The sequence below is a fragment of the Vicia villosa genome, linkage group LG7, assembly GCF_029867415.1.
Source record: "Vicia villosa cultivar HV-30 ecotype Madison, WI linkage group LG7, Vvil1.0, whole genome shotgun sequence".
Taxonomy (NCBI): Eukaryota; Viridiplantae; Streptophyta; class Magnoliopsida; order Fabales; family Fabaceae; genus Vicia; species Vicia villosa.
Window position 1 is genome coordinate 98,176,255 of NC_081186.1, and position 14,839 is coordinate 98,191,093.

The window sequence follows — 14,839 nt, forward strand, 5'->3', positions numbered from 1 at the left end:
TAGGAAGATATGTTTGGACGATAAAGTTATTCAAGGAAAGAGCTCGACTATCCAACATAGATTAGTTATGAATTTAAGAATCAAAAAGAGAGAAAAATCCAGAAGTCACATAGGTGCGCCACAGATTAAGTGGTGGCATTTGAAGGGTGAAAAATAAGGAAGTTTCTAATATATGATCTTAGAGGGATGGTTTGGACAACCACAAGTAAGTGAAAATGATATGTGGAATAAGATGACCTACTCAATTTTAATGTTATTAGTGCTTACACACCTTAGGTTAGGTTAGTATAACACCTTAAGTTAAAATTTTGGGAGGGTTTAGAAGGCTTACATTAGGTTATATCCAACGCAAGAAGTTTTTTCTATGAGGGGATCTAAATGAACAATATAGGGAGCGTAGTAAGAGGTTTTTAGGGCTTGCATGAGGGGTATGTTATGTGGAAGTTAAATCCATCTTGGAGATTTCCTCAACTTTGGTCTTACTATAACTAATATATGGTTTAGGAAAAGAGATGAGAATTTTATTACAAATAAGAGTAGGGTGACATGTTCTCTTATATATTTCTTTCTTATAAAGAAGATAGATATTAGGACATGCTTGGACAATAAATTTTATTTCATAGAGAGCTTGACTACCCAAAATAGATTGGTTATGGATGTCAAAATCATGAGGAGAGCAAAAACAAGAAGTCACATAGGAGCGCCACCGATCAAGTGGTGACATTTGAAGGATGAAAATCAAGAAAGTTTATAATATAAAATATTGGATTCAGAATTTGGACAACCATAAGGAAGTAAAAATGATATTTGGAACAAGATGTCCTAAGAGATTTAAAGTAGATAAAGAGACATTGAGAGAATATAGATGTTTTGGACCTAAGGCTAAAGAATTGTGGTGGTGGAATTAAAATGTTTAGAGTTAAGTTAGGGTAAAAAATAATTCTTTTATGATCTAGGTGTAAAAATGTCAAACTTGGGAAAAATATAAGAAAGCTAGGAACGAGACTTAGAAGGCCGTGAATGAAGAAATAACCCAAACTTATGATGGTTTATACCACTATTTAGGAATCAACATGTGAGAAAAAGTTGTATGTAAGGTTTTTAAGGGAAGTGAGAGAAATATAAGAGATTTTGATTTAGTGAAGTGTGAAAAATTATTAGAGTTCGATGTATTGAAGGGCTCACCAAACTCTGTAACGAAATTATGAGATCAAAGTAAATGTCGGATGAATGGAAAAGAAACAATTTAGTTCAATTTATAAGAACAATGGAGATATACAAAAATGTACATATTATAGGGGGATTAAAGTTATTAGCCATACCATGAAGTTATGGAAAATAATGATTGAACAAAGACTAAGAAAAGAGACTCAAGTCAATGAGAATTAATTTGGGTTTATGCCTCAAAGGTCAGCCATGGAAGCAATCTATCTATTTAAACGTGAGATGGAGAAGTATTAGAAAGACCAACAAGACTTGCACTTTATTTTTATTGACATATAAAAGACTTATGATAGAGTTCCTTGAGATATTTTATGGAACTACCGAGAGAAGAAAGAGGGTTAAGATGTCATTTATTCAAGTTATCAAAGATATGTATGAAAGGGCGACGACTAGTGTGGGACACATGGTGGAGAGACATAACGATTTTCCCATTACAATAGGCTTACATCATATTTCAACCCTAAGGTCCTACCTTTTTACTTTGATTTTGCATGTACTCACATAACATATCCAATAGTTAGCACCAAGATGCATATTTTATGTATGATATAGTCCTTTTTGGAAAGGCGAATGAGAATTTAAATTAGAGGTTTGAGATTTTGAGACGAGCTTTAGAAACACATGATTTTTGCCTAAGTAGAAGTAATATGTTGCATATGGAATGTAAGTTCACCAAAACGAGAAACACTTCTCAAATAAGTGAAAGTTGGAGACCATATCATCCTAAGAGTCAGAAAGTTTAAATATCTTGGGTCCGTAATACAAAATGATGGAGAATTATAATGGAACATAAACCATCGATTTCAAGCATGGTGGCTAATATGAAGGAAGACTTTAATAATTTTATGTGATACAAAGTTATGAATCAAGCTGGAGGGAAAATTTTATCGGAATGCGATAAGAGTTGTGATATTGTAAGTGACTGAATGTTGGAAAAATAAGAATCATCTCGAGAATAAAGTAAGTGCACTAGAGATGAAGATGTTGCGTTGTATGTGTGACTAGACTAGACACGATAAGATTAGAAATGAAAATATTAGATACAGTATTGGGGTAACATCTATAGTATAAAGGATGGTGGAAGATAAATTTAGATGGTTTGGGCATGTAGATATAAAACTTGTAGATTATGTGATAAGAAGAGCGGATCGAATGGAGAGGAATGAAATAGTTAGAGGTATATGAATACATATAAAAACTATAAGAAAAGTTAAAAAAGATCTCAAGATTAACGATTCAGATAAAATTATTCTCCTGGATAAAACATTATGACGTGAGTTGATCCATGTAGCTGATCACACTTAGTGGAATATGACTTAGTAGTAGTAGTAGTTGTTATTATTATTGTTGCTATTTAAAATGATAATAACATGGTACCAACATTTAGTGGGTCACCTGTTGTCAGGTTTCTGTTCTCGGGTCACCCACCATTTATTTCCATGCTTTAGATGTTTAGTTCTAAACATAAAGGAGTGTGTTAAACACCTCACATCAGAAAACATATGATATGAGCTTATGTTTATAAGTGAGAACTACCTTCACCATACAAATCGATTTTGTATGAATGCATTAAGACTAAACCACATTTCTTAACAATGGTAAATTAATACAAAAAATATAAGTATAAACAAGTAAAAATCAATTGTAGAGAAAAACTTAAGTAATCAAAACCACAAACTCATTTTATTCACTCGAGTCACTATTATTTAAACAATAACTTCTAGATGAAAACATCAAACTCATTGTTCAGTTTTGGAACTTCGTCATAGACATCAAACAATTATTAATTAAGACAAATGATATGGTTTTGAAGATATTCAAAAAGTGCAATAATTCACCATTAATTTACCAAAAACCCCTTTCTATGTTAGAAAAATATTTTTCTCTTTTACATCTTTTAATGGTTGTTGATCAGTAAGAAAACATAATATCCTTTAGAATATAAATAGTCAAAACTACACCTTGTTAGATTTTATTTGTTTATATTTAAAATATGAGGTAGTAGGAGTATATAATAAGTAATAAGCTTCTCTTTCTCTTCATACATAACTTAAGCCCCTTGTATTGGGAAAAACAAAGATGGCAAGTTTCAACATGGAATACTATCTTCCAATAATGGTTATGGTGCTCATACAGTTTATATATTCAGGTATGACTCTTGGGACAAGAATTGCCCTTTTGGAGGGTATGAGTCCAAGGGTATTTGTGGTATATCGTCATGCTTTTGCAACTATTTTTCTTGCTCCCATTGCTTATATATCTTCAAGGTATACTTTCATCTCAATTGTATTGAATAATTACTATATTCTTCACTCTCATCTCAATTGTATTGAATAATTAATTATTTCTTTCTTTCTTTTTACAGGAGAAACTCGATCTCTTGTTCCTTGAATTTAAAGAGTTTTTCATGGATATTCCTGAATTCATTGATTGGGTTTGTTTCCATTTCTTATAGTAATATAAATGAATATTTTATTCTTAATCTTAGATCTCTTCTTCCACCTATCTTTGAATAAACAGTAAGTCGTTAATCATTTTATAATTTGAAAAAAAATAGTCTTTGTTGTAATATTTTGTCATAATTGTAAAGTATAGATAAAACAAGTCTTAGAGACTAACTAGAAAAGGCCAAACACATACTTTCATCCTTTTACACTATTAAAAAAGAAAGAAAACCATAATTTTATAGACAAGAAAAACATGATGTCAAAATTATAGATGAACACTTCGATACACTTTAAAATTAAGTAACAAGCTTATTCAATGTCACAAATTTTTTCACTTTAAATTAGATGTTTAAAATAATTTTTATTATAATTAAATTATGATATTCAATTAAAATTCATGAATAGTAAAGAATTTATCTAAAAAAAATACGAGGAGATCAAAGTTTCTAAATCTATAGCGAATAATCTTTAACAATGTAATTTATTTGGGTGACATAATGCACATATTACAAGGTTCTTTCGGTTTTGATTATGCACATTATTTCTCTTAATATTTTTTAACATCCACGAAGAAACTATTATAGAATTGAAAATGCGATTGAAACTCTATCTCTATTATTGTGCAAAGGCTCGTGCATAAAAATGTTATGTTTTTTGGAATTATGAATATAATTTTTAAGAGAATCGGTTTGGCCATCCGATAAAGAATAACAATACAGCTGGTTTGTTGTCTATTTATGTATAATATTGATTAAATAAGAGTCTAATGGATTACTATATTAATTACAAAATTAATTCTTTATAGGTTGGAAAAAATTATTTTTCATAAGTTTTAAAATCTGAATGTCATATATTTTTTTTTTTTTTGACATATATAATATTGCGTTGAGATTTGTTTGACATTTTTTAGAAGTTACTTAACATTTAATGAATTCACGTGTCTTCATGAATGTGGGCCAAGTTTTAGAATGTATAGATCAGACATAAAGCTTTATGTTTGTATATGTATAATGAATCAAGCACACTATTTTACTTTCTGTTTGATGTTGCAGCATTACATTGTATCAAAATCTATATTTTGAGGGTCTCTATCTATCTTCTTCTTCAATTGCAAGTGCCATGATCAATCTTATTCCTGGAGTTACATTTATAATAGCAGCTTTTGTAGGGTAATTAATAACTAACTTAACTTATTTTCATTATTCAATCAAAATTCAAGCAAATAAGTTTCAATTAATTTGAAATTGAATATATTATTACAGAATGGAGAAAGTAAATATTAGAAGTTTGAGAACTATTGCCAAAATAGTTGGGACAATTGTATGCATTAGTGGAGCTTTGTTTATAGTATTGTTGAAGGGTCCAAAACTACTAAATCTAGAGAACTTGCCTTCAAAATCAATCATGGCTGGAAGTGATGAGAATTGGTTGCTAGGATGTATTTTTCTTTTGGGAAGTAGTGTTGCCTGGTCAGTTTGGCTCATTTTACAGGTACTTAATTTTAACTACAATAACGGTGCAGTCGCATAAAAATTTTCGCCATTTTGGTCCGTACAAGTATTACGATATTGATGACGACAATTGTCGCAATTTTTCTATCACAATTTTCTCTTTATAATAAAAATAGTGAATAACAAAATCGTGTCGGTATCTGTATCTTCTGATATCATATAAATGTTATTCTATTAATATATAACATTTCCTTCTTATGTCTTCTTCAGATTCCCGTTTACAAAAGTCATCCAAATTATTTATCACTCTCATCTTGGATGTGTTTAATTTCAACCTTACAATCAGCAGTAGTGACAGTCTTCTTGGAGCCAGACCTTAATGCATGGAAGATAAATTCTCTACTTCAATTTGGTTCCACTTTATATGCTGTAAGTGGATAATTTTTCATGATAATACAACAAATCCTAACCAAGCTTTAAAATAACTGTGCCCCGGTCATGTAAAGAGTTTCACGATTTTGGTTGGTACAGATGTTCTGACGATAATTGCAGTTGGTTGGTACAGATGTTGTGGCGATAATTGCAATTGTCGCAGTATAAATTAACCATATATTTTTATCACAAAAACAAGAAATAATGATATTGGTATCGAGATTCGAGATAACGTTTGGTCGCAGTCGTGTTCGCGGTAACCAATTGTTTTTTAAAACCTAATTTGCAATAAACATATTTTGTAGGGAATAATGGGATCAGCGGTTATGTTTTGTCTTCAAGCATGGTGCATAACACAGAGAGGACCTCTTTTCTCAGCAATGTTTAGTCCTCTTGTGACAGTGATTGTGACTGTATTGGCTGCTTTGCTACTTCATGAGGAAATATATATTGGAAGGTACTAATGATATTTGAATTATGATAATAATGAAGATTAATTCTTAATACATTCTTAATTATTAATCTAATTAAATGATGTTAATTAATGCTTGATGTGTGTCAGCTTGATAGGTGCAATTGGAGTAATTATTGGTTTGTATATTGTGCTTTGGGGTAAAGCTGGAGATATAGTTGATGTCAAGGAAAAGATAGATCCCAAATTGATGGCTAATGAAAATGAGGAAGTGACACATTTGATTAATGATTCTTGTGGAAAAGAAAACTATAAAATTGGTTTGGAAGAACCTCTTTTACATGATGAATCTACTTCACGCTTTTGATGAAATAACTTTGAGTTTTTTTTTTTTTTTGACAAAAAATAACTTTGAGTTAAAACTCAAGAATGTCACACTAGTTTTTTTTTTTTACTTTGATTGTTTAATATGAAATTATGAATTTTATTTATTTATTTATTGTGAAAAACTACAACAACCTGTTATGTATGGCATAATATAGCAATTAAGAATAATGAAGTTAATTCAGTCTAACTATACATAATTCACATGTAACAAAATTAACACACCCATGGTTATATAAAATCTTAGTATGTACACATACTCGATAGACAAGTCTCACTAAGAAGGATTCTTATATTATTAAATCAAATATTTTGGTTTAGGGACCAATTTTATTAGAAAGTACACGTCGCTAGCTTTCCAACAATATAAAGTTTGCGCGAAACGGACTTACGACGCAAAAATTACGAATTTCTAAAGTTGCTGATTTTTGCACTTTTGCCCAGGGTAACCGGTTACTGGCATGCAAAATGCCCTGTAACGCAATTTTCTACAGAGTAACCGGTTACCCAGAAGCCAGTAACCGATTACCCTGAAGCAGAATCAATTTTCTGCATTTTAAGGGTTCTAAACCAACCCCAATTGCTCTATAATTGATCCCCTGCATCATATATATAATTCCAACGAATTTCTAACATATTTATATAATCAGAACCACCAGCATGCAAGGATTAAAACGAAAATTAGCATACTTAGCATCATATGTTTATCAATTATCTCACAATCCCTAAGCCCCAATCATAACCCTCACATGCAACCCCAAAGCATCTAACTAAGGACTCACCTTGCTAAAAAGAAGGTTGAGATGATGATTGTGCAGTCATTGGGCTTCCTCCTTGATCAACTCTTCACATCTAACATGATCAAACTCGTAACCACTATTTAACTCACAATCAGCATGCATGTCCCAACTTCAAGCTTGCTTTTCTCCTTCAAAACAGAAGCTATGAACGCGAACCATATGTGCAAATCGAAGAGAATTTTGCTAGCTTTCCAACGAGACCAGAATCGCTATGATCGGAGTTACGAGCAGAGAGTTATACCTGATTTAGTGGAGCTGTATCAAGAGTTGCGAAAATGGAGAAGATGGTGATGAATGTGAGTTTCTCTCCCTTGCTTATGTATCTCTCACCTTCCTCTCTTACCAAGAATTCTGGTTTGGAAAAGATATCTCTACTAACCATGCCTTAAGTCCATGCAAATATTATTTAAAATCCATAATGCCCTCCAACTAAGTGGTAATTACCAAAAGGCCACTTAGTTGGATTCTAACTAATCCACTTACTTTCTTAGGGTCACACTTAGTATATATGTATACTACTACTTATCCAATTGGAACAAGACTAGTGTATCCTTTAATTATCATTTTACCAATTAATGACAATTACCGGTGTCGGAGAGCCGATGTATTACATTTTTGGAGAAAGGAAAGAAATTTCAGAAATTGCATATGATAGTCCACATTTTTGGAGAAGGAAAAGAACTTTTAGAAATTGCATATGATAGTCAACATTTTTGTCGAATGGAAAAAAATTTCAAAAATTGGATAAGATAGTTCATGTTTTTGGAGAAGGGAAAGAAATTCCATAAATTGCATATGATTGTCCATCTTTTAGAAGTAGAGAAAGAAATTCAAGAAATTGCATATGATAATTCGTGTCTTTTGAGAAAGGAAAGAAATTCCAGAAATTGCATACGATAGTCCACATTTTTGGAGAAGGGAAGGAAATTTTAGAAATTGAATATAATAGTCCATGTTTATGGAGAAGGGGAAGAAATTTAAGAAATTGGCTATGATAGTCCATGGTGTGAATACAAAATTACACTCAAAGATGTTTTTGATTCATGGAAAACTCAAATAAGCATTCAAACAACAAGGAGGAATCAGAAAAGCAAAGCATTTGATCACTCATGAAAGCACAAGGTGATCCACTATGCATATAAGTCGACTCAACACAAGCTGGAAATGAAAAATGCAGAAAATCAGCAGTTAGGTCGACCTACTGTCAACCTAGGTCGACCTAAAATGAAGGAAAATCCATATACCTCTGTTAGGTCGACTCACAGACCATTTAGGTCGACTCAAAATGAAGAAATCTTCATATCAGCCTGCTAGGTCGACCTACATGGCAACTAGGTCGACCTAATCTGTGAAAATGTACCCAGAATGCATCAGAAGAGGATTCTGGTCGACCTACTCCTTCAACAGGTCGACCTAACTGGGAGCAAAATTCTGCAAGCTCTGTTAGGTCGACCTAAGCACTACAAGTGGTCGACCTAACTGATCAAGAAAGTTCAAAAATCAGTTTTTCTTGGTTCTAACTGTTATGCAATTATATATATTGTGCAAGGGTAATTATTCAAGCAACACCAACGACTGAAAGATACACAAACGCTTCTCATCTTCGTTCTTCATCATCTCCAACACAATTACACATAATCATTCTTGCGTTGCGGGTTAGTGATGAGTTCGATAACGTCCATGGAACGGAATTGAAGATTCCTAGTGGGTGAAGGTTTGTGGGGTTTGTTGGTGAATAAAATCTGCGGGTTTTGTCCTCCACGACGGGTGGTTCTTGGGGGTTTTTATCAAGAGGCGTTCATTGAGGATTCGGCTGAGTGTAACGATTGAGGAACGGGGAGTTCAAGGAATCAAGACACTGCAGAAGGGAATCAAAGTGAAGCTCTTGGATAACCTTGATCTGACTCAAGATTAAGGGGGAAGAAGATTCAAAGGATCGACATAATTGGTTTATCGTTTATCGCTTTGTTATCTTCTTTGTATATACTACTTTCAACATTAATGAAAGATTACCCAATTTCAATTTGGAATTGGGGGCAGACGTAGTCGTAGCGAGGACGATCGACGAACTGCCTAAACAAATATCGTGTTCTTGTCGCTTTTACTTTCTTTTTTATTTTCTGTTCATAATTGGTTATAAGTGCAAAATTGATCAACGATTCAAGTGTTAAAATTGTGAATTAAAGTTCTGCACAAACATCACAATTCACCACAACTTGAATCACTATCAAATTGAACCTATCACCAAGTGTTTGTGTTTTTGCTTAATCCAATCTTACTGCATTGAAAATCAAAGTTGTCAATCTAGAAGTTAATTGGATTTCAGTTGTTAAACGTATTGATTAGCTATCATATTACTTCACCATCAATTCCACTTACTCCTTGTTTTTGAAACACATACGACCTTTGCAATAGCGGTCCAGAATAGACGCAAGTCGATTCAGAACCGCTTTCGCTCGAGTCTGTAGAAAAATCTGTAAAAACTTAGTGAGATCTATTCACCCCCCCTCTAGATCTATAGGCCAGCGTCTAACAAGTGGCATCAAGAGCTCTGGTTTATTCCGTGCTACGTGAAACACTTATTGGAAAGATGGCTTCTGGACCTAAAGGGGCTCATAATAGAGCTCCAGTTTTCAACGGAGAAAACTACGGCTATTGGAAGGATTGTATGTGTGTCCATATCAATGCAATTGATAGGAACATCTGGACAGCTATTGTCAATGGTCCATTTCAGATCACTATGACAAATGCAGCTGGTGCAGTTGTTCCAAAACCAGAAGATACTTGGAATGCTGAAGATGAAAAGAAATATGCATACGATTGGAAAGCGAGAAACATTCTAATCTCAGCTCTAGGAGTTGATGAATACTATCGCGTTTCCCATTGTAGATCAGCTAAAGCTATGTGGGACACATTGCAAGTTGCCCACGAGGGAACGGATGATGTCAAACTAGCTAGGATCAATACGTTAACTCAAGAGTTCGAACTTTTCCACATGGAAGATGGTGAAACCATCGAAAGCATGCAGAAAAGATTCGTTCACCTGAAAAATCGATTAAATTCTCTTGATAGACCTGTTTCCAATGCAGTTGCTACTAACAAAATCTTAAGGTGTTTGAACAGGGAATGGCAGCCCAAAGTTACAGCAATTAAGGAAGCAAATGATCTCAACACTTTAGACATTACCACTCTTTTTGGTAAACTAGAGGAACATGAACAACATCTTAAATGCCTTGACATGCATGAGAAGAGGACAAAGAAAGAAAAGAACATGGAGAAAGAGGTAGAGAAGAAGTCAATAGCTCTAAAAGCTTCGAGCTCCAAGACCTCAAAACGAGAGCCAAAGGATAGTGACACAAGTAGTGACGAAGACTCCGATGATGAGGAAATGGGACTGTTTGTGCGAAGATACAACAAATATCTAAAGAAAAATGGAGCAAAACATTCCGACAAAGGATTGATCAACTATAGAAAGCAATCAAACATGTTCAAACAAGATGACGACAACAAAGGAAAGATCAAAGGTCTTTGCTTCAATTGTGGGAAAGCCGGTCACTACAAACCGGATTGTCCATACCTTAAGAAAGAAAAGGAGAAGAACCAAAGCAAAGGTCATAACAAATCTAAAAGAGCTTACATAGCATGGGAAAGTGATTCATCTAGTGAAAGCTCGTCAAGCGATGAAGAAGAATCAGCAAACCTATGTTTCATGGCTCATCAAAACAAGAAAAAGAAAGCTGTAAGTCATCTTAAACCTGAACTCGTAGATAAGGTATCTCATTCTCAACTAAAACTTGCTTTTGAAGAATTACATAGAGATGCAAGTAAAGCTTTCAAACTTTTGGCCTCAAATAAGAAAATATTTTCATATCTTGAATCAAAAGTTGAGAAAACCGAAAGGGATATGGAAGCTTTAAAACAATCTATGCTAGACATTCAAAAGGACAAAGTTGAAATAGATCCTACATCATGGTTTGGTTGTGAGACATGTCACATTTGGCAAAAAGAAGTGAGAGATCTAAAAGCCAAGTTAGACAAGGCTCTACAACCAAAAGTGACTTTTGCGGTTGATCCAAACAAGTTCAAAAGATCGTATACTCCTTTATATAGTAAATACACTTTTGTACCAAAAGTATCAACTAGCAAAACTCCATATTCTCATCATATTACCTGTCATTATTGTTGCAAAAAGGGACATACCATTGAAAAATGCAAATTTAGGAGAACTTTAGTTCCTAAAGGAGTATTTCAATGGTTGCCTAAGTGCAACAAATTGTGTACTCACCATCCAGGACCCAATGAAGATTGGGGACCTTCCACTCTAATTTAATCTCGCAGGAAAAGTGTCTTGACATCGCCGAACGGTGGTAGTTCCTTGATAGATGGTGCTCAAGACACATATAGGAAGACATACAAATTTTGGTATGTCATCTATGAAGACAGTTTGAAGAATCATACTTGGCAAAGGAAATGAAGGTGTCCTAGCCATAGCAAATGTATGAGATACATTACAAATACAGATATTCCGAGAAACACATAGGACGCAGTACTTGATGTGCAAATTGGCAAGTTGCATTGCAAAGAGATTTTAAACCTATTCTTAGCAGAATATTGTTTGGGACTATGTCCCGCATCCGGGAGAACATCGAGTAATTGATACTAGATAAGTTTTTCGCAAGAATCAACCTGTGAAACATTCCATCAAAGCAATTCATTATCAAATCTAGGAGTATGGCACACTGACAAGAAGACTCCACACAATGATGACAAAACACCTACATATTGAGAAAGCGGTAACATGTTTATTGTTCACTTCCAAAAATTTTATTGATGCTATAATATGCTATCAATTAACATGCTTATAGTGACTTCATGTGCTCTTATCTACTCTTCTCAAATACTTATGTATATGTGTTCATCATTTCATTCATAACATACAATGGTTGTGCATTCAAGCAAATGACAAAACAAAAATACATCATATAGAAACATTTCTAAGGCATTTTCATCATTGAAAGCAACTTAGGTCGACCTACCCTGTATTTGAGTCGACCTACATAAGAAGCTTCTTTAGAAAAACCAAAAAGGTCCAGTTGCGTCGACCTACTCACAAATTAGGTCGACCTAATTTGGTCATTTGTATTGTTACTTCTGTTAGGTCGACCCAGCTTCACTTTAGGTCGACCTACTGCGTAAACTTTTCCATATTTGGGCCTGTTAGGTCGACCCGACCCAATATCATGCATTCAAAACATTCCATTCTTGCATTCCCTCTCATTCTCATCTCTTTTGGTACGGCTAACCCTAATTCCTCAAACTCTAAACTATCAAAAATCATCCCTCTCTCACTCAAAGCATCTCCAATCATGCCTCCAAAATCAAGAAAAGGAAAGGAAATTGCTTCCAGTTCATCATCTCAACCGGTAAGTGCTCTTGTTCATCCTGATTGTAGAGAAAACTTTGAGAAGTGGCAGATGAAAAGGAAAATTGTTAAGCAATATACTTATGATCCAAATCTTGTCGAAAACATGAATATCCCCGATGTCGCTGCGTTAATTGAACATCAAAATATTCATCCCTTATTGCAATGTGATACCCCGTACTGTGAGAATACCGTTAGGGCTTTCTATGCAGGATTTACAAAAGGAGATGGTTGTAATTTCCGTTTCAAAATGGGATCTAGGTCACATGTTGTTGACAAACGGGTCTGGATTAGTATTTTTGGTCTGACAATCGTTGGTGATGAACTCCGTATGGTAGACGGGGATGTACCGGGAAACTATGATCATGAGGCCTACATGAAGTCAATCCTCAAAGATCCTTCCGTATTTGATAGACCAAATGAAACAATAACAGCTGGTCATTTGAAGCGAGATCCTAGACTCTTGAACTGGGTAATCTCAAGAATCATTCGACCAAGGGCTGGAGGATATTCAAGAATTGAAAGAAATGAAGTGGTGCTCATGTATCTGCTGCAAAACAGAACGCGTTTACACTGGCCTCACTTCCTTGCTGCTAAGTTTCATGAAGTCAAACAGAAAACTACAGCCCTATGTTATGGTTCAATCATTCAAACAATTGTCAATCACTTTGGTATGCGACTTGATCACTTACACTACACTCGCGTACATCAATCCCAGGAATTCTCACAAACCACCTTGACTCTTATGGGATATCATTGGAATCCTGTGAGGAAGACATATTATCTCATTCAAAAAGGAACAGGGAAGGTTATCTACAACTATGATGATCCTACGGAGTTTGGAAACAATGTAGGAAATGAGGAAGAGGGAAACGATCAAGAAATAGCAAATGAGGAGGATCAAACCATGGAAGACATAGCTCATGACACAGATCCAAATTGGCAATATGTTCCGTCTCAACAGGAAGAAGTTCCTTGGGGATACACTGCTCCACCTCCTCCTGATCAATCTAACATAATATCTATGCTTGAAGCTATGCAACTTCAACAACAGCAGAACTTTGAAACTCAACAGCTTCAATTTCAAACGATGCAGCAGCTTCAACAAGATAGATATGAGGAACAACAACGGCAATACCAATCTCTGTACGGCTTGGTTCAGGAACAAAGGAACGATTTTGAGACGTTTGCATCCAACTCCATATTGAGGCAGAATCAGTTTGAGGAAACGGCATTGCATCGTCATGCTAACATCAGCCAGAGCTTCAACACTCTTAACATGTCTGTGCTGGATTTGTTGGAACAGGTTGAAGAAGATCGACCTCACACATTTCAAAGAGGAAGAGGAAGAAGGGGCAGGCGTTAGGACATATCGTTATCATATCATCATTTCATTGCATTTCATGCCATTAAGTTTTTTTTTGTTTTGTTGTTAAAAACATTATATGATGCAGCACTCTATGTCCTCTTTTATAATTCTCTTGAACTACTATGTATGTTGTTAGCTTGCTTTAAAACATGTTATCTATCTCTATGACTACTGGTATTCTTTATTTTTCTTGTTTCTCTCCTACTCTGCTCTCTTTGTTTCTCTTTTTGATGTTGTCAAAGGGGGAGATAGATACAATAGATGCTGAGTGTACGGGGGAGCCTTGGTGAGAGATTGCCCTGTTGAGAGATAGATGCTGGATGTACGGGGGAGCTCTGCTGAGTCTTTATCATTTACTACCAGAGCTTAGTCGAATGGTTTGCCATCATCAAAAAGGGGGAGTATGTGAATACAAAATTACACTCAAAGATGTTTTTGATTCATGGCAAACTCAAATAAGCATTCAAACAACAAGGAGGAATCAGAAAAGCAAAGCATTTGATCACTCATGAAAGCACAAGGTGATCCACTATGCATATAAGTCGACTCAACACAAGCTGGACATGAAAAATGCAGAAAATCAGCAGTTAGGTCGACCTACTGTCAACCTAGGTCGACCTAAAATGAAGGAAAATCCATATACCTCTGTTAGGTCGACTCACAGACCATTTAGGTCGACTCAAAATGAAGAAATCTTCATATCAGCCTGCTAGGTCGACCTACATGGCAACTAGGTCGACCTAATCTGTGAAAATGTCCCCAGAATGCATCAGAAGAGGATTCTGGTCGACCTACTCCTTCAACAGGTCGACCTAACTGGGAGCAAAATTCTGCAAGCTCTGTTAGGTCGACCTAAGCACTACAAGTGGTCGACCTAACTGATCAAGAAAGTTCAAAA

At 34.8% G+C, this 14,839-nt stretch overlaps 1 protein-coding gene across 1 annotated transcript; it reads left to right on the forward strand.

The window, feature by feature from the left end:
* Positions 1 to 3,238: 3,238 nt before the first annotated feature.
* LOC131617953 (WAT1-related protein At4g30420-like) lies at positions 3,239 to 6,875 on the forward strand. Its single transcript, XM_058889223.1, has 8 exons — positions 3,239 to 3,491; positions 3,590 to 3,658; positions 4,724 to 4,840; positions 4,934 to 5,162; positions 5,393 to 5,551; positions 5,860 to 6,011; positions 6,117 to 6,335; positions 6,370 to 6,875. Exons 1-7 carry the CDS (start codon positions 3,304 to 3,306, stop codon positions 6,331 to 6,333), a joined length of 1,131 nt encoding a protein of 376 aa, XP_058745206.1. The 5' UTR covers positions 3,239 to 3,303; the 3' UTR covers positions 6,334 to 6,335; positions 6,370 to 6,875.
* The last annotated feature ends 7,964 nt before the right edge of the window (positions 6,876 to 14,839 follow it).